The sequence below is a fragment of the Bombina bombina genome, chromosome 2 (genome assembly GCF_027579735.1).
Source record: "Bombina bombina isolate aBomBom1 chromosome 2, aBomBom1.pri, whole genome shotgun sequence".
Classification (NCBI taxonomy): Eukaryota; Metazoa; Chordata; class Amphibia; order Anura; family Bombinatoridae; genus Bombina; species Bombina bombina.
In genome coordinates this window covers 1,076,354,945-1,076,382,507 of record NC_069500.1, presented here as the reverse complement: position 1 = coordinate 1,076,382,507, position 27,563 = coordinate 1,076,354,945, and the positions used below count along the sequence as shown (strand labels likewise).

General features: G+C 38.5%; 1 protein-coding gene across 1 annotated transcript in view; it reads right to left on the bottom strand.

The window, feature by feature from the left end:
* GAB1 (GRB2 associated binding protein 1) overlaps nucleotides 1-19,816 on the bottom strand; it is a gene marked incomplete in the record, with an annotated part of 316,439 nt that extends 296,623 nt beyond the window's left edge. The window contains 1 exon segment of the mRNA XM_053703701.1: nucleotides 19,398-19,816. Coding sequence (XP_053559676.1) covers nucleotides 19,398-19,487 — 90 coding nt within the window.
* Nucleotides 19,817-27,563: the final 7,747 nt, after the last annotated feature.

Sequence of the window (27,563 nt, the reverse complement as noted above, 5' to 3'; positions counted from 1 at the left end):
TGAACTGCTAAAGCAAAGCTCTTGAAATCAGGTATGCTAGTACAGCCTATTGCTCTGCTACATCTCATGCAATATTGAACTCATAGGTCATAAGGTTACGCAGCCATATTGCTTTTTGCGACAAATTTCGATAAACGCTTAATAATCTTTATCTCCGGAACTACTAATGTTAAAACTTTGAAACTTGCTGTGCTCAGTGCTGCTATGAACTAGATTTGCCATTGCTCAACAGAAGTGCCATGGTCACATGATGTAGCAGCCATCTTGCATTTTGCGAAAATCTTTAAACATCTTCTTCTCTTAAACCGCTTAGTGCAATAAAGCGCAATTTTGCACATATGCTCCTTGCAAGGTCCTCTACCAAGTTTGTTAAAATTGCGATTTTTCCATAATCAACATGGCTGCTGTGAGACATTAACCTTTTTATCGCCATTTAATTGCGTAATTTTGCACTTTATACATTAGTTTTACAATGTTTAACAATATTACAGTGTAATAGACACATGATTACACATAGTCATAACCCTTAAAGACAATATTGCAGTTAAAATTTGCATTGCGCAGTCGCCGTCGTGAAATAAAACATTTGCAAATTTTCATGAAACTTCTGCAAATTGTAGAGGTCTATGGTGAGCATTACTATGTGCAATTTGAAAGCCATACATTGCATAGCTTGGAGGCCATTTTGTTTCGTATGCGCCATTTTTAAAAACTAAAAGAATCTTCTTCCCCGAAACCGCTTATGGCACAGACTTGAAATTTTGTTTTGACTAACATTCAGATTTGTTCAAGAGAAGTTGATAGATAATGTGGTTTGGCAGCCATTTTGAATTGTTCAAAAACGCTTAACGATATTTTTAAATTAATAATAAAACAAAAACCGTTTTACAAAAATGCTTTATTTTTGCCATGTTTATTGACATCTATGGTGAAAATTATTGTGCATAATATGGAGGCTGTATATCATATGATCTTGCAGCCATTTTGTTTTATGCGAAAATTTCAAAAATCTATTTTCTCTGCAACTGCTTATGTTAGAACTGTGAAACGTGCTGTATAACCTTATATTGTGACCTAGAGTCACAGTTGTTCATGTTGAAGGAATTGGTCATAAGCTGTGGCAGCCATATTGGTTTACGCGAAAATTTTGAAAAACATAATTTATGTAAGAACTTACCTGATAAATTCATTTCTTTCATATTAACAAGAGTCCATGAGCTAGTGACGTATGGGATATACATTCCTACCAGGAGGGGCAAAGTTTCCCAAACCTTAAAATGCCTATAAATACACCCCTCACCACACCCACAAATCAGTTTAACGAATAGCCAAGAAGTGGGGTGATAAGAAAAAAAGTGCGAAGCATATAAAATAAGGAATTGGAATAATTGTGCTTTATACAAAAAAATCATAACCACCACAAAAAAGGGTGGGCCTCATGGACTCTTGTTAATATGAAAGAAATGAATTTATCAGGTAAGTTCTTACATAAATTATGTTTTCTTTCATGTAATTAACAAGAGTCCATGAGCTAGTGACGTATGGGATAATGACTACCCAAGATGTGGATCTTTCCACACAAGAGTCACTAGAGAGGGAGGGATAAAATAAAGACAGCCAATTCCTGCTGAAAATAATCCACACCCAAAATAAAGTTTAACGAAAAACATAAGCAGAAGATTCAAACTGAAATCGCTGCCTGAAGAACTTTTCTACCAAAAACTGCTTCAGAAGAAGAAAATACATCAAAATGGTAGAATTTAGTAAAAGTATGCAAAGAGGACCAAGTTGCTGCTTTGCAGATCTGGTCAACCGAAGCTTCATTCCTAAACGCCCAGGAAGTAGATACTGACCTAGTAGAATGAGCTGTAATTCTCTGAGGCGGAATTTTACCCGACTCAACATAGGCAAGATGAATTAAAGATTTCAACCAAGATGCCAAAGAAATGGCAGAAGCTTTCTGGCCTTTTCTAGAACCGGAAAAGATAACAAATAGACTAGAAGTCTTACGGAAAGATTTCGTAGCTTCAACATAATATTTCAAAGCTCTAACAACATCCAAAGAATGCAACGATTTCTCCTTAGAATTCTTAGGATTAGGACATAATGAAGGAACCACAATTTCTCTACTAATGTTGTTGGAATTCACAACCTTAGGTAAAAATTCAAAAGAAGTTCGCAACACCGCCTTATCCTGATGAAAAATCAGAAAAGGAGACTCACAAGAAAGAGCAGATAATTCAGAAACTCTTCTAGCAGAAGAGATGGCCAAAAGGAACAAAACTTTCCAAGAAAGTAATTTAATGTCCAATGAATGCATAGGTTCAAACGGAGGAGCTTGAAGAGCTCCCAGAACCAAATTCAAACTCCAAGGAGGAGAAATTGACTTAATGACAGGTTTTATACGAACCAAAGCTTGTACAAAACAATGAATATCAGGAAGAATAGCAATCTTTCTGTGAAAAAGAACAGAAAGAGCGGAGATTTGTCCTTTCAAAGAACTTGCGGACAAACCCTTATCTAAACCATCCTGAAGAAACTGTAAAATTCTCGGTATTCTAAAAGAATGCCAAGAAAAATGATGAGAAAGACACCAAGAAATATAAGTCTTCCAGACTCTATAATATATCTCTCGAGATACAGATTTACGAGCCTGTAACATAGTATTAATCACGGAGTCAGAGAAACCTCTTTGACCAAGAATCAAGCGTTCAATCTCCATACCTTTAAATTTAAGGATTTCAGATCCGGATGGAAAAAAGGACCTTGCGACAGAAGGTCTGGTCTTAACGGAAGAGTCCATGGTTGGCAAGATGCCATCCGGACAAGATCCGCATACCAAAACCTGTGAGGCCATGCCGGAGCTATTAGCAGAACAAACGAGCATTCCCTCAGAATCTTGGAGATTACTCTTGGAAGAAGAACTAGAGGCGGAAAGATATAGGCAGGATGATACTTCCAAGGAAGTGATAATGCATCCACTGCCTCCGCCTGAGGATCCCGGGATCTGGACAGATACCTGGGAAGTTTCTTGTTTAGATGAGAGGCCATCAGATCTATCTCTGGGAGCCCCCACATTTGAACAATCTGAAGAAATACCTCTGGGTGAAGAGACCATTCGCCCGGATGCAACGTTTGGCGACTGAGATAATCCGCTTCCCAATTGTCTACACCTGGGATATGAACCGCAGAGATTAGACAGGAGCTGGATTCCGCCCAAACCAAAATTCGAGATACTTCTTTCATAGCCAGAGGACTGTGAGTCCCTCCTTGATGATTGATGTATGCCACAGTTGTGACATTGTCTGTCTGAAAACAAATGAACGATTCTCTCTTCAGAAGAGGCCAAAACTGAAGAGCTCTGAAAATTGCACGGAGTTCCAAAATATTGATCGGTAATCTCACCTCCTGAGATTCCCAAACTCCTTGTGCCGTCAGAGATCCCCACACAGCTCCCCAACCTGTGAGACTTGCATCTGTTGAAATTACAGTCCAGGTCGGAAGAACAAAAGAAGCCCCCTGAATTAAACGATGGTGATCTGTCCACCACGTTAGAGAGTGTCGAACAATCGGTTTTAAAGATATTAATTGATATATCTTCGTGTAATCCCTGCACCATTGGTTCAGCATACAGAGCTGAAGAGGTCGCATGTGAAAACGAGCAAAGGGGATCGCGTCCGATGCAGCAGTCATAAGACCTAGAATTTCCATGCATAAGGTTACCGAAGGGAATGATTGAGACTGAAGGTTTCGACAAGCTGTAATCAATTTTAGACGTCTCTTGTCTGTTAAAGACAGAGTCATGGACACTGAATCTATCTGGAAACCCAGAAAGGTTACCCTTGTTTGAGGAATCAAAGAACTTTTTGGTAAATTGATCCTCCAACCATGATCTTGAAGAAACAACACAAGTCGATTCGTATGAGACTCTGCTAAATGTAAAGACTGAGCAAGTACCAAGATATCGTCCAAATAAGGAAATACCACAATACCCTGTTCTCTGATTACAGACAGAAGGGCACCGAGAATTTTTGTGAAAATTCTTGGAGCTGTAGCAAGGCCAAACGGTAGAGCCACAAATTGGTAATGCTTGTCTAGAAAAGAGAATCTCAGGAACTGATAATGATCTGGATGAATCGGAATATGCAGATATGCATCCTGTAAATCTATTGTGGACATATAATTCCCTTGCTGAACAAAAGGCAATATAGTCCTTACAGTTACCATCTTGAACGTTGGTATCCTTACATAACGATTCAATAATTTTAGATCCAGAACTGGTCTGAAGGAATTCTCCTTCTTTGGTACAATGAAGAGATTTGAATAAAACCCCATCCCCTGTTCCGGAACTGGAACTGGCATAATTACTCCAGCCAACTCTAGATCTGAAACACAATTCAGAAATGCTTGAGCTTTCACTGGATTTACTGGGACACGGGAAAGAAAAAATCTCTTTGCAGGAGGTCTCATCTTGAAACCAATTCTGTACCCTTCTGAAACAATGTTCTGAATCCAAAGATTGTGAACAGAATTGATCCAAATTTCTTTGAAAAAACGTAACCTGCCCCCTACCAGCTGAACTGGAATGAGGGCCGTACCTTCATGTGAACTTAGAAGCAGGCTTTGCCTTTCTAGCAGGCTTGGATTTATTCCAGACTGGAGATGGTTTCCAAACTGAAACTGCTCCTGAGGACGAAGGATCAGGCTTTTGTTCTTTGTTGAAACGAAAGGAACGAAAACGATTGTTAGCCCTGTTTTTACCTTTAGATTTTTTATCCTGTGGTAAAAAAGTTCCTTTCCCACCAGTAACAGTTGAAATAATAGAATCCAACTGAGAACCAAATAATTTGTTTCCCTGGAAAGAAATGGAAAGTAGAGTTGATTTAGAAGCCATATCAGCATTCCAAGTCTTAAGCCATAAAGCTCTTCTGGCTAAGATAGCCAGAGACATAAACCTAACATCAACTCTAATAATATCAAAAATGGCATCACAGATAAAATTATTAGCATGCTGGAGAAGAATAATAATATCATGAGAATCACGATTTGTTACTTGTTGCGCTAGAGTTTCCAACCAAAAAGTTGAAGCTGCAGCAACATCAGCCAATGATATAGCAGGTCTAAGAAGATTACCTGAACACAGATAAGCTTTTCTTAGAAAAGATTCAATTTTTCTATCTAAAGGATCCTTAAACGAGGTACCATCTGACGTAGGAATGGTAGTACGTTTAGCAAGGGTAGAAATAGCCCCATCAACTTTAGGGATTTTGTCCCAAAATTCTAACCTGTCAGGCGGAACAGGATATAATTGCTTAAAACGTTTAGAAGGAGTAAATGAATTACCCAATTTATCCCATTCTTTGGAAATTACTGCAGAAATAGCATTAGGAACAGGAAAAACTTCTGGAATAACCGCAGGAGCTTTAAAAACCTTATCCAAACGTATAGAATTAGTATCAAGAGGACTAGAATCCTCTATTTCTAAAGCAATTAGTACTTCTTTAAGTAAAGAGCGAATAAATTCCATCTTAAATAAATATGAAGATTTATCAGCATCAATCTCTGAGATAGAATCCTCTGAACCAGAAGAGTCCAAAGAATCAGAATGATGGTGTTCATTTAAAAATTCATCTGTAGAGAGAGAAGATTTAAAAGACTTTTTACGTTTACTAGAAGGAGAAATAACAGACAAAGCCTTCTTTATGGATTCAGAAACAAAATCTCTTATGTTATCAGGAACATTCTGCACCTTAGATGTTGAGGGAACTGCAACAGGCAATGGTACATTACTAAAGGAAATATTATCTGCTTTAACAAGTTTGTCATGACAATTATTACAAACAACAGCTGGAGGAATAGCTACCAAAAGTTTACAGCAGATACACTTAGCTTTGGTAGATCCAGCAGGCAGTGATTTTCCTGTAGTATCTTCTGGCTCAGATGCAACGTGAGACATCTTGCAATATGTAAGAGAAAAAACAACATATAAAGCAAAATAGATCAAATTCCTTATAAGACAGTTTCAGGAATGGGAAAGAATGCCAAATATCAAGCTTCTAGCAACCAGAAGCAAATGAAAAATGAGACTGAAATAATGTGGAGACAAAAGCGACGCCCATATTTTTTAGCGCCAAATAAGACGCCCACATTATTTGGCGCCTAAATGCTTTTGGCGCCAAAAATGACGCCACATCCGGAACGCCGACATTTTTTGCGCAAAATAACGTCAAAAAATGACGCAACTTCCGGCGACACGTATGACGCCGGAAACGGAAAAGAATTTTTGCGCCAAAAAAGTCTGCGCCAAGAATGACGCAATAAAATGAAGCATTTTCAGCCCCCGCGAGCCTAACAGCCCACAGGGAAAAAAGTCAAATTTTTGAGGTAAGAAAAATATGATAATTCAATGCATAATCCCAAATATGAAACTGACTGTCTGAAAATAAGGAAAGTTGAACATTCTGAGTCAAGGCAAATAAATGTTTGAATACATATATTTAGAACTTTATAAATAAAGTGCCCAACCATAGCTTAGAGTGTCACAGAAAATAAGACTTACTTACCCCAGGACACTCATCTACATGTTTGTAGAAAGCCAAACCAGTACTGAAACGAGAATCAGTAGAGGTAATGGTAAATATAAGAGTATATCGTCGATCTGAAAAGGGAGGTAAGAGATGAATCTCTACGACCGATAACAGAGAACCTTATGAAATAGACCCCGTAGAAGGAGATCACTGCATTCAATAGGCAATACTCTCTTCACATCCCTCTGACATTCACTGCACGCTGAGAGGAAAACCGGGCTCCAACTTGCTGCGGAGCGCATATCAACGTAGAATCTAGCACAAACTTACTTCACCACCTCCCTTGGAGGCAAAGTTTGTAAAACTGATTTGTGGGTGTGGTGAGGGGTGTATTTATAGGCATTTTAAGGTTTGGGAAACTTTGCCCCTCCTGGTAGGAATGTATATCCCATACGTCACTAGCTCATGGACTCTTGTTAATTACATGAAAGAAATGTGTTTTCTTTCCAACCGCTTATGTTAAAGCTGTGAAATTTGCTGTATAACCATATATTGTCACCTAGAGCTACATCTGATCGTGATGAAAGTATTGGTCATATGGTGGGGCAGCCATCTTGAAAAACACAAAAACTTCGAAAATGTGTTTTCTTTCCAACTGCTAATGTTAGAATTGTAAAAACTTCTATAAAGCTTTATATTGTGACTTAGCTGCTTGTATGCCATTGCAATGTCGATGCGCATGGCCACCTCTATCGCTGCTTGCAGCTATATTTATTTTTATTATTATTCCGCCAAACTTATACTATTGCCCATAACTCTTGAACTGCTAATGCAAAGCTCTTGAAATCAGGTATGCTGGTACAGCCTATTGCTCTGCTACATCTCATGCAATATTGAACTCATAGGTCATAAGGTTACGCAGCCATATTGTTTTTTGCAACAAATTTCGAAAACTGCTTAATAATCTTTATCTCTGGAACTGCTTATGTTACAGCTTTGAAACTTGCTGTGCTCAGTGCTGCTATGACCTAGATTTGCCATTGCTCAACAGAAGTGCTTTGGTCACATGATGTAGCAGCCATCTTGCATTTTGCGAAAATCTTTAAACATCTTCTTCTCTTAAACCGCTTAGTGTATTAAAGCGCAATTTTGCACATCTGCTACTTACAAGGTCCTCTACCAAGTTTGTTCAAATTGCGATTTTTCCATAATCAACATGGCTGCTGCGAGACATTAACCTTTTTATCGCCATTTAATTGCGTCATTTTGCACTTTATACATTAGTTTTACAATATTTAACAATATTACAGTGTAATAGACACATGATTACACATAGCCATTACCCTTAAAGACAATATTGCAGTTAAAATTCGCATTGCGCAATCGCCTTCATGAAATAAAACATTTGCAAATTATCATGAAACTTCTGCAAATTGTAGAGGTCTATAGTGAGCCATTTTTAAAAACTATAAAAATCTTCTTCTCCGAAACCGCTTATGGGACAGACTTGAAATTTTGTTTATAGAGTTATCTTATGACTAACATTCAGATTTGTTCAGGAGAAGTTGATAGGTCATGTGGTTTGGCAGCTATTTTGAATCGTTCAAAATTGCTTAACGATATATTTAAATTAATAATAAAACATAAACTGTTTTACAAAAATGCTTTATTTTTGCCATGTTTATTGACATCTATGGTAAGAACTATTGTGTATAATATGGAGGCTGTATATTATATGATTAGGCAGCCATTTTGTTTCGCGTAAAAATTTTGAAAATCTATTTTCTCTGCAACCGCTTATGTTAGAACTGTGAAACTAGCTAAGTAACCTTATATTGTGACCTAGAATCACAGTTGTTCATGTTAAAGGTACTGTTCACAAGCTGTGGCAGCCATATTGGTTTACGCAAAAATTTCGAAAATGTGCTTTCTTTGCAACCGCTTATGTTAAATCTGTGAAATTTGCTGTAAAACAATATCTTGTGACCTAGAGTTACATCTGATTGTGATGAATATATTGGTCATATGGCAGGGCAGCCATCTTGAAAAACGCAAAATTTTCGAAAATATGTTTTTTTTTCCAACTGCTAATGTTAGAATTTAAAAAAAATCTATAAAGCTTTATATTGTGACTTAGCTGCTTGTATGCCATTGCAAAGTCGATACGCATGGCCACCTCTATCGCTGCTTGCAGCTATATTTTTTATTTATTTTTTACAGGTTTTGAAAAAAACAAATTTAAAATCACTTATATATGCACATGAAGGTCACCTGCTACAATCTAATTGTGCATCAATGAATGTTCCTCATTTTTAGAGAAACATTTATGAATAAACAGAAGTTTTATAACCTTAAAAACAAAAATATTTCTCCAAAGTTCTCCAAGATTATTGCCACTAACCACAACCATACTGACTAGATAAATAATTACAAGAAAATTCAGCAGTCAAAAGAAATTCACTGTTAAAAGAAAAATTGTACTGTAAAACGTTCTACTTTTTAATATCCTCACAATGATTGATGTTACTTTCTTGAGTGTATTACATTGTTAAAAAATAGCCCTTTTACCTTTATTTTGTCATTTGAAACAACTGCTTTTGGATGTGAGAGCCACCACCTATACTGAAAATGTCAATACTACAGTGTTGGTTATAGGAAGGCTATGTAGACAAGAAGCAGCAGAAGAAATCACACTCTTGATGGGGGATGAGTGACAGAGCAATTAAACATGAAACATTTTAGTGCTTACGTATTGCCCTTTGTTTATACAAACAGATATAAAGATAGAGGTTTTCTTGTATAGAGAGAAATATATGATAAAGCTGTCTAATCTCCCTGTAAACTCAGCCCATTTCAGGCAGCTGGGACCATTATACAGTAAATGGATTTAGTTTACAGTATACTTATGATAGGATTAAATAAAAATTAAAGGGGCATTCTAATATACCCTCACTTGTATAACAACACTATTATTATTAGAATTATTATGTGTTTAACCTCTGCAAAAAGGTTTAAGGATTTTAGTTAATCAAGTGAATCAGACATACTCCCAAGGCACCCTAAACAGGATGAAGCTGGTGATTGGTAGCTACATGCGTATGCTGCTTCTAAATGGCTCATTATACTGCTTTACAGCTCCTGCGCATGGCACGGCTAAAGGAATTTGCTGTAACACATTCTCCTATCCAATGTGTTCTCAAAGATCCAGTTTGCCTGCTTAAAGTCTTAAAAGGATATGAAACAGTGTTCCTTTAGTAAAAATTAAAGTAATCATTAAAACAACCTACTTGTATTCTTGCACTTAGACATTTTAGGTTTGGAACATGGGCAAAACTGACTCCTTATCTATTCACTTAAGTAAACCAGCTCATGTTACTCAACTACTTGTAGGGCTGTGACGAGAAGTAATGTACACTGCACAAATTAAGTTTAAAAAAGAAATAAAAGGTAAAACCTATTTAAAAACTATGATGAATAATACATATTGCAATGATTTTTTTTTATCAAGTATAATCCACTGTTTGGTGTTTTTTATTACAACAATGAGAAAGATGGTTTCATAACCCTTTAAGCTGATGAACTCCTTTACCCTTATTTTGCCATTTGAAGTATCTGCTTTTGCATGCTAAAACCACTACCTTTACTGAAAATTTCAATATTGCAGTACTGGCTATAGAAAAGCTAAGTAATCAGGAGGCATTAGAATAAATCAGCACTTCTACTCCTGGATAGTAATACAAAAGGTCCATGCTTTAAAAAAAAAAAGATAACTTGTTCCTTTAGAGGGCCGTTATAGTGTTAAAATGAACTAATCTGTTAGAGCATGTAATTTTACTACTAGCAATGCTGTAATTCGGTGAAGAGTTCCTGATTGCTGTGGGTTTTTACACAAGCTTTTGCACTTAATATGAGTATAATCATTACCCTTCACATAAGGATTAAAATGTGTAACAGTGTTAGCTATGAAAGTTTCTCACTCTGGTTTATTTAAGGAAACAATGTAACCAAGAACTCTATTGCAATATTTTATTGGAATCTATTTTAATAAAGAAAGGACTGGATTCCTATTAATCAAAGTTTTTTTGTATTTTGGTGCACAGTGTTAATTGTATCACTATTTTTATTTTTTCACTTTATAAATGCTTTAATGCTAGGAGTTTAACCCCCAAAAAGCAGTTAGTTCCACTCACGGAGCACTGCTTGTACTGTGCAGAAGATGCTGTCGATCCAGTCAGAGGTGCTAGTCACATAGCTGGGACTTTAAGCATGTGTTTAACCCCTTTACTAGATTAATACAGGTAGGCTTGCTTGTCGTCACAAAGACCACCATCTAATAAAAGTATCTTTGTTTTAAAGTTATGGTACACTCTCCCCTTTTTAAAATCAGAAATGTTAGTGATATTTTAGATGGAGTTTCAGTCATCGTTGTAGCTTACTTTTTAATATAGATATGACATTCAAATACCCCATGCATTGCCGCCCACTTCAAAAGTCAAACTTTCTGTGAGCTAAAGGTTTGAATTGTTCTCCAATCAATACAACAGAATGCGCCAAATGGGGAGAGTGTTGATTGGACAAAACCATTAGCTCACAAAAAAAAATACTTTTGAAGAGGGTGGCGGAGTGTGGGGTATTTTAATTTAATAACTATATTAAAAAGTTAGAGCGCATCTTCATTCCAACTGATGAATTAAACTCCATCTAAAATATCACTTAGATTCCGGATCTGTTTTTAAAAAGGGGAAAGTTTACCCTCACGCAAGTCAAATTTACTTCCATTAGCAAAATGTGCAGTCTTTTTATATTTACACTTTTTGAGTCACCTGCTACTACTGAGCATGTGCAAGAATTCACAGAATATACGTATATGCATTTGTGATTGGCTGGTGGCTGTCACATGATACAGGAGTGGAAATAGACATAACTGAAATTTGTCCGAAAAAAAATCTACTACTCATATGAAGTGCAGACTAAGAGCTATTGCATTGTCTTTTTGTTATTCATTTGTTGATTGTGCAAATCTGCTGTATTTACTGGTCCTTCAAGTATTTTATTAAATAGAAAGAAAGAAAAAAAATGTATAGCAAAGTTTGACAATCCCAGGAGCCAGGGAGCCACTGGCTCCTATCTTTTTGGGTTATTTTCTTTATACATATATACACACACACAAATACCACTGTCTGGCTCCTAAAAGATTTTAACAGATTTGTCTACCCCTGACTTGACAAATCCTTAGCTTAAAAATTTTAAAGAGCAACTCATTCCTTTATTTCAAGGACTATCTTAATATATAAAAATACAAAGAAATCTTCAAAAAGTTATATGAAGTGTTTAGCATCTCTGATTCCTGGTCCTTATGTTCATTGCAATGTAATCCTCTGGAACACAAAACACACAGGAGGTGGTAAGTCAGATAAACAACTTCTTCTCTAGTAATAAGCTGCAGTGCTGAACTGTTCGCCTATAGTTTGTATGCAGGAATATGCTCTATATGTAGCCAAATTACAGCCAGGTCCTCACACTGACTATAGCAGAGTAGATGGAAATAAAACTAGAGCTAAAAACATCAACTTTTTACACACAAACACACTTGCTTCCCCCTTCACTAATAGCAACGTATATCTGCATGATAACTTGCTGACCATCAGTTCTTAAAAGGGACAGTAAAGTCAAAATTAAACTTTCATAATTCAGATAGGACCTGCAATTTTAAACAACTTTCCAATTGACTTTTATCTTTAAATTTGCTTTGTTCCCTTGGTGGTATTTTTGAAAAGCTAAACCTAGCTAGGCTCAAACTGATTTCTAAAACCGTTGAAAACCGCCTCTTAGCTTCAGAGCATTTTGCAAGTTTTTCACAGTTAGACAGTACTAGTTCATGTGTGTCATATAGATAACATTGTGCTCACTGATTGTTTAAACTGTATGTCTGTCAAAAGCACTGAGATAAGGGGGCAGTCTGCAGAGGCTTAGATACAAGGCAATCACATAGGTAATATATATATATATATATTAATATAACTGTGTTGGTTATGCAACTGGGGAATGGGTAATAAAGGGATTAGCTATATTTAAAAAAAAATAAACATTCTGGTGTAGACTTTCCCTTTAAAAGGAAATCTTCCCACTAATATAGAATAACGCAATAATTATTATTGCAAACATTACTAAAACATGCACATAAAATAGCAGCACTTAAAACTGTTAACATGAATTACCTGAAAAAACAAATGCTTTTTAGTTGAATCTAATACACAACTCGCACAGTTTTGATGGTAGAGAGGGCACCCTTAAAGGGACACTGAACCCAAATTTTTTTCTTTCATGATTCAGATAGAGCATAAAATTTTAAGCAACTTTCTAATTTACTACTATTATCAGTTTTTCTTCGTTTTCTTGCTATCTTTATTTTAAAAGCAGGAATGTAAATCTTAGCAGCCAGCCCATTTTAGGTTCAGCACCATGGATAGCGCTTGCTTATTTGATGCTTTCATTTACCCTCCAATAAGCAAGCATAACCCAGGTTCTCAACCAAAAATGGGCCGGCTCCTATGATTCATATTCCTGCATTTTAAATAAATATAGCAAGAGAACGAAGAAAATTTGATAATAGAAGTAAATTAGAAAGTTGCTTAAATTTGCATGCTCTATCTGAATCATGAAAGAAAAAGTTTGGGTTTAGTGTCCCTTTAAGCAAGCCTGACAACAAAATATTAGTTTATTCAGGACAGATCCTGAAATTAAAAATAATAAATGTTTAAATTACTGATGACTATAATTAATTCAGTTCAGACAATAGTGTGATAATAAAATACTCTAGCACATTGCAGCATTTTATGATTGCTCCTTAATTAACCAAACTCAGGGCATTAAATCTATAACTGGTAAAAACAACACTAAGTGGTATGGTATGTCACACTTTAGTCACACTACAGGGTAAGGTGCATCTCTGTTTTAAGTACATTTATGCTACCTGCAGATGATGTTTGATTACCACAAGTACTGTCCTTTGGAAAGATAAGTAACTATTCTCCAGAATATCCCATCTAAAGCTGCTCTATAAAATAAGTAAGTCCTATAGTTAACAACCTGGTATTATAAGAGTGCAAGTAAGGCAGAAATGTGCCAGTGTCCCCAAGATTCTAAAGTAATATTTCCAAAAAGTATTCAGTGGTTGAACCCTTTTGTGGTATTAATTGTACTGTAAACTCAGCACCCAAAAACAGATTTCAATGAAGCCATTTGAGTTACCCAATGCACAGCTCCTTACCAATTCCACATAACTTCTCCCTAAAAAAAATAGAAAGATTCAAAACTAAAACTGATGGATCTTTGTACCTGGGAAATAAAATGTGTTAGGGACACTATTCTGATGTTGATCCTCTACTCACACATGGAACTCTGGGGAACACAAAACAGGCATCATTTATAGAACCCTGTGCTGTGACACTTCTCTGCCAGGCTTGAGTAAGTCAGTGTACTTACAAAACGTTTCAACTTTTTTTCCGGTGGAGATTTACGCAGCCAGCCAGAGCAAACCACTTCTCCTCCACTTACTCCACCAGTATTCATCATCTTCTCTCTGCTGAGCCCTGCAGACTGCGCTCTGCCGATCTCTGACAACAGACTTATACAGACACTCTGGGATCAAAACAACCCCCCTTGTATTTCTTTAGTGTTCTTTTCCAGCCAAGAGCAAAGAGGTTGCAGTATAACTTTTTTGTTGTGAAAACTTCCAGCTCCAGTCTTTTTCTAAGCAATGCTAAGAGATATTATAAAAGAGAATCATTCTAAAATAAAATGTAGATGACTAAACTCATCCAGCTCCCTCTCCACCCTTCTCTTGTATCTCTCCTTATGTGCTTCTTCTCCCAGTGCAGAACTAGATTCTGTATCCCAGGCAGTTCCTGTATCTCTCTCACTCTCTCATATGAACCAGCACTGTTCCATTCCCCTCCCCTGGTTCTCACAGGCTCTAAACCCTTGCTCACTTAAGGTGGATTAACACATTTGGTGCTCACATATAATGGACATTAGAAGCCACAGTGCAATAAGTAAATGTTTTAATGCATTACATTTGCTTAATGTATAGTTATGCCCATTAAATATGTTAAAATGTTGCATGAAAAAAAAAGATAATATTAAAACTAAAAACTAAAAGGGATATTAAAGTCAAAATTAAACGTTTTATGATTCAAAAAGAACATGTAATTTAAAGTAACATCCAATTTTATTTCCATTATCAAATTTTCTTTTTTGTTTTTGTATCCTTTGTTGAATAGTAGGCTGAGGAGCAGCAATGCACTACTGAATGCTAGCTGAACACATCAGGCGAGTAAATGACAAGAGGCACCAATCACCAGCTAGCTCACAGCAGTGCACTGCTCAAGAGCCTACCTAGATATTCTCTTCAACAAATTTGAATCATGTTACTTTAATTTTGACTTTACTGACCCTTTAATATTGCAACATATTGGATATTTAAGCACAACTTGAGTATCAGCTACTTACTGGTCTGTAAGACCAACTCCCACAGATTTATTGGTATACATTGACAAGCCTCCATGAGCATGGAAAAAAATGCATATTTTTAGAAAAAAAAGATTAACTGCAAAGAAACATCTGAGTATGGAATGTAATACTTTTTCAGATTTTTTTTATGCTCCTTCAAATACTAACTTGGCAGATATTGGTCAATTTCTAGGTTTTGTTTAGCGCTAAATTGTATTCATTATAATTTAATTTGGATAAATGTTGAGCTGATTGTGTGATTATTGATATAGGCATATGATTTATTAAGCCGTCCCCTGCTCTACGACTGAAGGTTCTCACAAGAAAACCTGCAGGCACGATTTATCAAGCAGCGGCCATCAGACTGCTACTTCGCTAAACTCAGCTCCACCTCTTAGGCGGAGAATTTCATTCTCCCCAGTTTCGTCCGACCAGGGAGATTGACGGATCCTGCCCGCCCATGATTAACTGTGCACGTGCAGGGGGCGGTGTTGCACCCGAGCGCAAAATAGCACTCGTGAGCAAAGGTGAATTTCCGCCAACGGATTTCTGCCCGCCAGAGGCGAGCTGGGGCGCATATGTACACCCTGTCCTCCGTCGCTTGATAAATCGAGCACTAACTGATTACTTGTGTATATTTAAGTCTGACCAACAACTTATTTGTATTTGTGCTAATCCACCTTAAATGAGAGAGAGGCCGTGAGAAGCAGGGGTGTGGTTTAAAGATGAATCCTGAAGCACCAGAAACATGGCCTGGGATTTAGAAACTGCTTGGGAGATGGACTCATTGGATTACTATTCCCAATTTTTTTTTAATTTTTTTTTTTTTAATTGCTGACATGAAATCCTGTGATGAATTCATAACACTGTAGCATTTATTACTAAGAATAAAAAAATCCCTCTCAGGAATAAATCCTTGATCCTTTTTCTCATGAACCAGCATTCAACTCAAAACCCTGCCCTGCCTCTCTCATAGCCTCCCAACTCTTTGTTCACTTAAGGTGGATTAGAACAGTCATAATCATATGAAGAGAAACAAAATACTTCATGTATATACACAACCTTTTCACCTATGGAACCACATTAGAAGATTTGTTTTGTTCATGCAGACTGTGAAAAAAAAGTCTAGAAATTCTGGAATTTGACTATTTTAGCAGATATTTTTAAATGGTGAGAGAAAGAAAGGGAGAGAGAGAGAGAAAATGGGAATTAAAAAAAATGCCTATTCATATGTGTATTCATATGCATGGCATATATGATATGGAAGACATGGGAATTTCAGATCACTTGAAATAATTGCACTAGTTAGCATGACTTTTTTCTTACTTGATTTAAATATATTAAAATAAATATTTTCTTTATGCAATTTCTATCAATGAAACTTCAGCAAAGCTCTGAGGCATTTCTCTGTTGCCTAGACCTGCATATTATTCTTGAATTATACAAATAAACCATAGAGTTCCCCTGATTCCATAAAGCACACTTCTGGACAATTGATTGATTCCAAAATTGGTGCGGATTATGTTCCTCAGAGTAACAGTAATATTGCAAATATGATATATGCTAACAGCACCTTTACTAAATATAAGATTACAAATAAAAACTTGTTTATTAGCTTGAAATTAAACTTATAAATGCTTATAAAGTTATAAACACTTTTTTTCATGCAATACTTTTTTTGTTAAAGCTGTTTAAACATCGAAACTCGCTGGCTAATAAGGAAATTCCAAAGTGGAAAGATAATGATAGGAGCGCCTAGGACTGTGGCTAATCCTGCTGCTATACAGTTAAACCCCTCAGGAAAAACTAAACTAAGTGTAAGAAGGAAAGTAAAACAGCACTAAAAGCACAGATACTAAGTAAAATAATAATATAATGATCTGTTCATTATATTACTTAGTATCCGTGCTTTTAGTGCTGTTTTACCTTCTTTCTTATAATAAGGAAATTCCCACAGCTCTCTTAGTGGACATTGACACCCCACAAGCATAAAAAGTGTGTTTATTTTTCATCAAGGGAACATACTTTTTTATATAAAAAATAAAAGTGGTCTCTTTTGGCTGAAACAATGAAAAATAATGACTGATGCCCCTTCAATAGCAAATTTGCTGACTAATACGGCAGAGAAACATCATCTGTGGGGGTTAAACACATATTGGGAAAAAAAGATTTTGATTAAACAAAAAACACAGTAATGCAAAAGAGCATTTTAATTTATACATCTGTCCTTTTAAACCACTGTTCTCTGTGCACTTTTGATTTGCAAAGAAATTAGTGGGTACAAGCATTAAGCCCTCCTTCCCCTAAACCCCAATAAAGCAAACTATCCAGTTGGGTATGATTGTATACAACTTATTTACATCAATACTGAATTCCAATCTGTTTTGCAAAAATCTATGGAATTGTAGTCTTTATTATGCATTTTTAGATTGTTCTTTGTATTAATGAATTTAGGAAATGCAAGAAAACAGATTATATGTATGACAATTAAGAAAAAGGGCAAAACACCTATAAAGTTAAGAATTCAACACAAAATCAAGAAGCTAAAGAGGAAAAACAAAAACAAAAGAGTAAAAGAGGAAACCAAGTAATTGAAAACCTTTGATTTTCTTCCACTAAATTTAATTTGAATGCATTTTTTTCAGTGGAGTCATAAAACTATTCTATTTTTCTTTCTTTTGTAGGGTTCAATGTGTGTGAGAAGATATTTGACTCATGATAAAAAGTAGTATTAGTATTGGAAGAATAGTCATAGGATGACTAAGAGCTAAATGCCAGGATACGCTGTAGCTTGTGTTCAGGTGGACAGATTGGTACTGTATTTGGCAACATAGACTGATTTAAAAAGTAAAGAATGCATTTTTTTTGTCCCAGATAAGAAAATTATTTTATACATTTAAAAAAAGCAACATAAATATATCATGTATACCTAATACTTATATAACTTTAGTTGGTAACAGATGAACAGTAGCTGCAACCATAGCACAGGATAACAGCACAGAGTAGGTAATGCTAAAGTGTAGGGTTGATAGAGGATAATGAACTACAGTAGCAGGACACAGATTATAGGCCAGGTTAGTGCATGGGGTATAGAAATAAAATGCACATTCAGTTGTTTTCTAACCCATGTTTTTGATCGTGTAATGCAACAAGTGGTATCACTGATCATATCCAGTATCAGGGAACCTGTTTAAATTAGTAAAATATCTTCTATGTAATTTTACTAGTTGCGCTCTGTGTTAAGAAGTTACTTTCTTCTTAAGAAAACCAAACACACAGAGGCGACAAGCCAAAGACACAAACTCACTTTTGATCAGTAGTTGGAAAAATACTACAGTATTTTAAAATGTGTGAGCACGTGATTATCTGCCTGCGCTCATATTTCAGCCTTTACCCTCTGGGAAGGAATCTGCCCTCTCAGCAAACAGCCGCGGTTACGTATGGCCTGCTGAGCGTCACTGCCAGCCAGATTCCCACACAGGCCAGCAGCACAGACTGTTTGGAAACAGAAACAGGAGCTCTGAATAACAAGCCCTCACACTACAAACAGACGCCCTTCTTCCCTCCCTCATTCCTCTAAAAGCAGCTGGCACAGATAGCAGCACCTCCCCCATAACAAGGTGGCATTGGTTCCAATACGGGCCTCGGCTAGTGAGGAATGCAAAAGCATCTTGTACTATAGGCTCTGAATTATTGGAACATCATTGCCTATTTCAGAATAAAACATCACCTAATATAAAGTGATATATACTCTCTAAAGGTTTTAACTGTAACGTTTACAACCCTTTCCCTTCCACTACTTCATTTACTGCTGTCCCCACATGCAAGAAACCAATTACCAACTTTTTTTTTTCTAGTGGAATTAGTTCGACCTGTTTACATTGCTGCAAGTCAAAACAACATTCATTAGGAGAAGAAAAATAGAAAACAATTTATGTTGATGCAGCCTATTTCAAGATTTTGAAATCAATGTATCAAGACTTTTATGAAATGTTGTAATATGTTTTGCTAAAAGCTGAACCATAAACCTATAATTTATAGCAGAGGCTACAAATAAAGTATGTTACTAAACACGTTATAGGGCTAGGTCGCATTCCAGTTGTAAACTCAACAACTGGCAGTAACAATAATATCTATAGGTTTAATGTAAGTGTATGCTGATGTTAACAATTGGATATTTACAACTGGAATATGCTCTAGCTAGTTCACACTTTATCGTTAGATTCCGAGCAATAAGTCCCTGACCTTTTAACAGAAAGTTCTGCAGTTACAATGTGAAGGTTCGTAGAGCTCCCCAGCCCTATGTAAGCCATGCTGAGGCCCTTTCACTCACAAGCTGCAGCCAGATTATGTACTTACGAAACGCTTCAACTTTTTCTCCGGAGGGGATTTGCGGAGCCAGCCAGAACAAACCACTTCTCCTCCACCAGCTCCCCCACCGCTCATCATCTTCCTCCTTTGTGATCTAATGATCTGCGGGAAAAGCTGTCAGATGTGGGTCCCAGAAGCCCTCTAGAAGTCCCTTGCTCTTGTCGATCTAGTAGAGACTGAAGACTGTGCAAGTGCAGAGAAACTTTTCCTTTTTCTTGATAAGTATCCAACGACTCCCCTCTCCCTTGTAGTACCACTAGTAATTATTATTATTAAAAAGAATCATTATTAAAAGGGATAGAGGACTAAATTCCTCAAGATCTCCCCACACCCTCCTTTGGTAAATCTCCTTTCTTGCTCCTTCCCCCAGATTGGTGTCAGACTATGTATCCCCAGCAGTTCCTGTATCCCTCTCTCTCATGAACCAGCATTCAGTTCCATACCCCGCCCTGCTTCTCACACACTTTCCAACTTCTTTTAAGGTGGACTAATACATTTATTAATTTAAATGGATAGAAAATCAGTGCTGTATTAAAAAGATCTGCTGTAGAATTTATTGGAGGCAGCATACAGTCACATATATTTATCAAATAATAACTAAAATAAAGTTTCTTAAAGGGATATGAATCCCAAAATGTTTCTTTCACAATAAAATAGAGCATGTGATTTTAAACAACTTTCTAATTTACTTCTGATATTAATTTCTCTTTATTTTTTGGCATCTTTTTTATTTTTTGTATTCAGGGACCAGCCCATTTCTGGAGCACTATATGGCAGCAGTTTTGCAAGAATGTTATAATTTGCAAGAGCAGTAGATGGCAGCACTATTTCCTGCCATGAAGTGCTCCAGATGCTGACCTAGGTGTCTCTTCAACACAGGATATCATGGGATGGGAACAATGCAAAATGATAATAAAGTAAATTTTATTGTTTTATTTTTTTTATGCTTTGCCTGAATCACAAATATTTTTTTTTTAGGTTTCATATCCCTTTAAATACAGTAACATTGCATAATCACACAAATGCATAGTAAAAAGGTAATGCAATAGCATTTCTTCCATTTGCTGGCTCTCTGTAAAGTCACAGCCATTAGCAAATCACATACTGATAAATATACACTTTTGCACATGCTCGGTAGGAGAATTTGATACTATAAGACTTGGTAATTTGTTTAGAAGTAATTTGTAATTAGAAGGATGCTATTTGCAGCTGTGAATCAAAGTTACGAAAGGGGATTTTTAGATATACATTTGGGCAAATAGTTAATGGAGTCTTTAAATTTGGCATTATGTTATTTTAGGTCCTTTATTATTAAAAAACAAAACATTTGGAAATCATTTATATTTTCCACATGTAATCACTACAGTAGCCTATGTGCTGTAGTGTAGGGATTACCCTTCCACCTCCCAAGCAGCTCCCCCCCCCCACCCCCCTTTGGTCAATACCATTTTAGATACTGGCAGCCGGTCTGCCAGTGTCACTCCACTCCACTGCTATTACGTTACTGAACCCTGCCTGTCTGATTACTCTGCTTGCTTAACCCCTGAAGTGCTGGATTGCCATAACGTTGCTGAACTCTGCCTGTCTGACTACTCTGTGTGCTTAACCCCTAAAGTACTGGATTGCCATAACGTTGCTGAACTCTGCCTGTCTGACTACTTTGTGTGCTTAACCCCTAAAGTACTGGATTGCTATACTGTTGCTGAACTCTGCCTGTCTGACCACTCTGCCTGCTTGACCCCTGAACTATTGGATTACTATACTGTTACCAAATTCTGCCTGCGTGACCATTCTATTGGTTTATCCCTGAACTGTTCCCTCATAACCTGAAACTTAGTTCATTCTCCCCTGTTACTGAGGAAGAAGTTTTGGCACTTATACTGCGCTCTCACCTCACTACCTGTCCCCTTGACCCTATCACCTCACAGCACCTCACAGCACGCCTATCCCATTTCCTTACGTTAAACTCCCTTCTTGATCCACTGCAATCTGGATTTCATCCCTATCACTCCACAGAGACAGCTATTGTTAAGGTCACCAATGACCTACTTACAGCAAAATCAAAAGGCCACTTCTCTCTGCTTATCCTCCTTGATCTGTCCGCAGCCTTTGACACTGTCGACCACCCTCTTTTGCTCCAAACCCTCCAATCCTTCGGCATCTGTGACACAGCCCTTTTCGTGGCTCTCTTCCTACCTATCAAACCGTACCTTCAGTGTAGCCTTCTCTGGGGCCTCCTCTGCCCCGTCACCACTTTCTGTCGGAGTACCGAAAGGCTCTGTCCTCGGTCCCCTTCTCTTCTCAATCTATACGTCATCACTAGGCTCCCTAATTAAGTCCCACGGTTTCCAATATCATTTGTATGCCGATGACACCCAAATCTACTTCTCTGCACCAGACCTATCTCCTTCCTACCCGTGTCACTAACTGTCTTTCTCACATCTCTTCCTGGATGTCCTCCCACTACCTCAAGCTAAATCTCTCCAAAACTGAGCTCCTCATTTCCCCCCTTCTTCCAAAAAAATCTCCACCCCCAATACCTCTATAAATGTCAACAACTCCATCATTACCCCTACCCCGCATGCCCGATGTCTCAGGGTCACATTTGACTCAGATCTTTCCTTCACTCCTCACATTCAGTCCTTGGCTAAAGCCTGCCGCTTCCACCTTAAAAACATCTCCAAAATTAGACACTTCCTTACACAAGACACAACTAAGATTTTAATCCACTCTCTCATTCTTTCCCGCCTTGATTACTGCAACTCTGTCCTCTCTGGTCTCCCCACCTGCCACCTAGCTCCCTTACAATCCATAATGAATACCTCTGCCAGACTCATCTTCCTTACACGTCGCTCTTCATCTGCTGCTCCTCTCTGCCAATCCCTTCACTGGCTTCCTCTTGCCTCTAGGATAAAACACAAAATTCTCACTCTGACATACAAAGCCCTCAACTGCACTGCTCCCCCCTATATCTCAGACCTTGTCTCCAGATACTCTCCCTCCCGTCGCCTTCACTCTGCTCACGACCTCCTACTCTCCTCCTCTCTGGTTACCTCATCGCACTCCCGTTTACAGGACTTCTCCAGACTGGCTTCCATCTTGTGGAACTCTCTGCCTCACCCCACAAGACTCTCCCCTAGTTTTGAAAGCTTCAAGTGCTCCCTAAAGACTCTACTGTTCAAGGATGCATACAACCTATGCTAACCTTACTTTATACCAGTTCCACTCCTCCATTGCTATCCCCTGAACCCCCTTAGCATGTAAGCCTAAGAGTCCAGCTGTTTGTAGATCACCTTCTTAAGAGTGGATTACAACAGTGCAACTCTTGGCAGGGCCCTCTACCCATTTGATCCCTTTAATTGTTTTGTTGTACTCCCCTTTGTTTATAGCGCTGCGGAATCTGTTGGCGCTCTACAAATAACCGATAATAATAATAATAATAATAATAACTGTTATATTACTGGATTTCCTTTGTTGCTGACTGTTTATGTTCCTTCTATTGGTTTGTCTCTGAACTGCCATACCGCTGGATTTCCTTCCTGTTGCCGCTTAAGACTACCCTGCCTACTGTGAGTACCGCTTACCTAATTTTACAAACTATCTCTGCCCTGGGATATTTTCTATCTTTTCAGCTTGATGCCGGGATAAGAAGACTACTGGCCAAGTTTGATCTGATAGTGAAATATCCCACAAGCATTACATTATACTTGGGCCATGGACCCAAATGAGGTAGCAAGAGCAGTTTATCTTCGAGGACAGATGCTGGGAACCCATACCACAGAGCTGCAGAGTGTGGATGCTAAACTAGAGGCTATAACTGCTAAGTAGTAAGCTCTCCTCACTACTTACTGTGAAGTATACTGTTCCTGTTGTTACACCACCAGTCTCTACTCCTAGTGCTGCCACTTCTTCTCCTGCTTCTGGAAGTATACCCTGGATACCATTGCCTGACAAATATGAAGGTATTACTGATTGTAGGGGTTTTCTTAACCAGTTCAGGCTGCACTTTCACAATGATCCTTTACACCTTCCAGTCTCATCAGTCGAATGTCACCTTTATCATTTCCTTATTGAAAGACAAGACCCTGGCCTGGGTCTCCCCCCTTTTGGAACAGAACACTCAACTCCTGAACGATGCCGATGCTTTAATTTCTGCATTATCTTCTGTCTTTGGGACTTCTGGCCGTGCTTCTGCTGCAGAATACTCTCTCTTGGATCTCCACCAGAGCAATAGAACCGTGGTACAATATGCCATTGAGTTTTGCACCTTGGCACTTGAGACCAGTTGGGATGACAGTGCTCTCAAGGCGGCCTTTAGAAGAGATTTGCATGAATACATCAAGGATAAACTTACTTATCGTGATGCTCCTTCTTCCTTCGATGACTTTATAACGCTTTGTATCAGTCTAGATTCTCGCTTCCAGGAGAGACAAGCTGAGAGAGACAGAACTCGTAGAATCCTTCCCTCTCGTCCTCTCACTCGTCCAGTCTCTAGACTATCCTCTTCCCCCTCAGCACCTCCAGTAAACTCTGTAGAGGAACCCATGGATCTCTCCTCCCTCAAACCCTCTGAATCAGAAAGACAGAGAAGAAGGAGATTGAGACTGTGTTTCTATTGTGGTTCTAACTCACAAAGCTTAGAGGATAGTATTGGGGTACCTCTAAGCATGATTATTAATAACCCCCCTCACTCATCTCAGATCCTGGTACCTGTTACCCTGACCTTCCTTCAGAAAAAACAATGTCTCAAGATTACTGCTCTGGATAGCACTCCCTTTGGATCAGGTTTAATCCATTTCGAATCAGCACCCCTAACCCTGACTGTGGGAGTCCTTCATACCGAACAGTTGCAGTTCGATGTCATTCATTCTCCTGCACAACCTATCATCCTTGGTCTTCCTTGGCTTCGTATACACAATCCACAGTTCGACTGGACTGAGGGACAGTTGGCCTCTTGGGGTACATCCTGCTTCCACTCCTGCCTTGCTAAGGTTACTCCTCTGCTCAAATCAGCTTATGTACTGCCACCCCACTGTCCTTACGACTGCAAAATTGACCTCTTTCCCGGAGGGAGGACTTATCCACTCTCCAAATCTGAAACCAAGTCCATGGAGGAGTATATTCAAGAGAACCTAGCTAAAGATTTTATTTGCCCTTCCTCCTCTCCTGCCGGGGCTGGCTTCTTTTTCGTCAGTAAGACGGATGGTGGGCTCAGACCCTGTATTGACTACAGAGCCTTAAACAACATCACTATCAAGAATTGCTTTCCCATTCCTTTGATCACTGAACTTTATGATTCTCTTCAGAATGCTCGCTACTTCACCAAGCTGGACCTACGTGAGGCATACAATCTGATTTGTATCTTACCAGGGCATGAATGGAAGACCGCCTTCATCACAAGATCAGGGCATTATGAATACCTCGTAATGCCCTTTGGGCTGTGCAATGACCCTGCAGTCTTTCAAGCATTTGTCAATGATGTCTTCCAAGACCTCTTTAATCGCACCATTATTGTCTACCTGGATGATATCCTTATTTTCTCTTCCACCCTTGAGGAGCATCATGAACACATCAGACAGGTACTTCTCCGCCTCAGAGACAATTCTCTGGTAGCCAAACTGGAGAAATGTGAGTTTGATCAAGTCCAGATCCAGTTCCTTGGCTATGTTATCTCGAAGGAGGGTTTTGCCATGGATCTTTCTAAGCTCACAGCTGTTCTCGAATGGCCTCAAACAACTTCAATTATTACAGCAAGTTTATAAAGAACTTTTCCCAGATAGTTGCTCCACTCACTGAATTGACTAAATGGAACAAAGACTGCAAAAATTGGCCTCCTGAAGCCATGAATACCTTCTTTCTTCTGAAAAAGGCCTTTTTTTTCTGCTCCTGTGCTCCGCCATCCTGATCCTGACCTGCAGTTCACTTTAGAAGTTGACGCCTCTGAGATCGGAGCTGGAGCAGTCCTAACTCAAAGGGATCCTTTAACTTCCAAGTTACAACCTGTAGCCTTTTTCTCTAAACGCTTTACTCCTGCAGAGAGGAATTACGATGTGGGTAATCGCGAACTCTTAGCCATTAAGATGGCCCTGACTGAATGGCGTCATTGGATAGAAGGTACCGCCAATCCCATTCAGATTCTCACTGACCACAATAATCTGACGTACCTAGAGACTGCTCATCAACTCAATCCTCAACAGGCCAGATGGGCCTTGTTCTTTCCCGTTTTAAGTTTGTCATTTCTTATCTTTCTGGTACCAAAAATAAAAGGCTGATGCCCTTTCCCATCAGTTTTTTCAGTCTAGTGATTCCTCTGAAGCTCCTATTGAACATATCATACCACCCTCCTGTGTGGTTGCTCAACTTAACACATCTCTTCTTCAAAGACTGCATTGTGTGCAGTTTAGAAAGCCTCCTGAAGCCCCCACAGCTTATGAAATCTTCTTTATACCTCTGAACCTATGTACCACGACTTGTGCTGCCAATAAAACTCCCCAATTCTTGCCTCCTGGCTTGCTTCAACCGTTGTCCATTCCCAAACAACCGTGGACACACATAACAATGGACTTCATTGTGGACCTCCCTCCTTCTGACCATCATACGGTTATCTGGGTTGTGGTGGATCGATTTTCCAGATTAGCTCACTTTGTACCCTTAAAGAAACTGCTATCTGTCCAAGAATTATCATCTCTTTTACTGTTACATGTGGTACGACTACATGGCATTCCCGTGAATATTGTTTCCGACAGAGGTCCACAATTCATTTCTACTTTTTGGAAAGCCTTTTGTAAATTGATTGGAACCAGGGGCGTAACTAACAGTGGTGCAAAGGTCACCATTGCGACCGGGCCCAGCAGGTCTCTCACACAAGGGGGGCCCACGGCAGGTGGTTGTTTACTTTTTTCTCTTTTTTTTAATAAAAAAATTTTTTTTCTCCCCAACCTTCGATTCACATATTACTTATATTTATTTAGTTGTTTAAATAATTTTGATTTTGTAATTTGCAGGGCAGCAGCCGGCATGATTGCACTTAGTGTGTTGTCAGTGAGTGACTCGTCTCTTCTCTGCCGCTGGCTGCCCCGGAAGTTCGGAAGTAATTGTTACTTTCCCTATTCCCTCCTCCTCCCTCCTGACTCACTGACTGGCTGCACCGGCGCGCACGTGTATCTCGACAATTGTCTTGTGACTGCACGTGCAGCAGTACAGCCTAGTCAGTAGCAGCAGGAGACAGGAGTGACGTGCGACTGCGTGGTCTGGGTGGAAGTCAAGTCGACGTCGTCAAGTTGCTCTGTCCTGACTCCTGTCTGCAGTCAGTGTCTGGACTCTGGAGTCTCTAGCGCGACAGGCTGGTGGCAGCAGTAGTTAGTGTCGGTGACAGTGACACACACTCAGTCAGTGTTCGACTGTGGAGCGAGGTCGGAGTCGGAGAACAGAGAGAGACAGTCTGAGACTAGTACTACGTATCAATCAGGTAAAGGCAAGCTCAGACTCAGAGGGGGGGCCGCGGGGGCATGGTGAGGACCGTGAGGCTGAGCAAAATGCTATACATGTGTCTGTCTGTCTGTGTATGGCTATATGTAGTGGTGCAAAACAGTGAAACAACCAGCACTGAATTCTCCCGGTTAAACTGAGTAGTGGCTAGTGTATCTCAATAGGTTAAGTCACGTGTTTTTGGACATACGGTAAACCCTTTTTCTTCTACAATTCTACAAACATAAAATATGGACAGCCTAAATAAAATCAAACTTGATTTTTAACAAGATTTAGCTCTTGATTTACTTGTTGTCCATATTTTATGTTTGTAGAAGAAAAAGGGTTTAACCATTATGTCCAAAAACACGTGACGTGACAATCTATTGAGATACACTACTCAGTTTAACCGGGAGAATTCAGTGTTGTATTATTAAATGTATGTGGTTGTTTTGCACTGACAGTGACAGCCTAAATCAAACTTGATTTTTAACAAGATTTAGCTCTTGATTTACTTGTGTTGTACATTTTTTATGTTTGAAAAAGGGTTTAACCGTTATGTCCAAAAACACGTGACTTAATTAACCTATTGAGATACACTACTCAGTTTAACCGGCGGGAGAATTTAGTGCTGTATTAAATATGTGGTTGTTGTTTTGCACTGACAGCCTAAATCAAACTTGATTT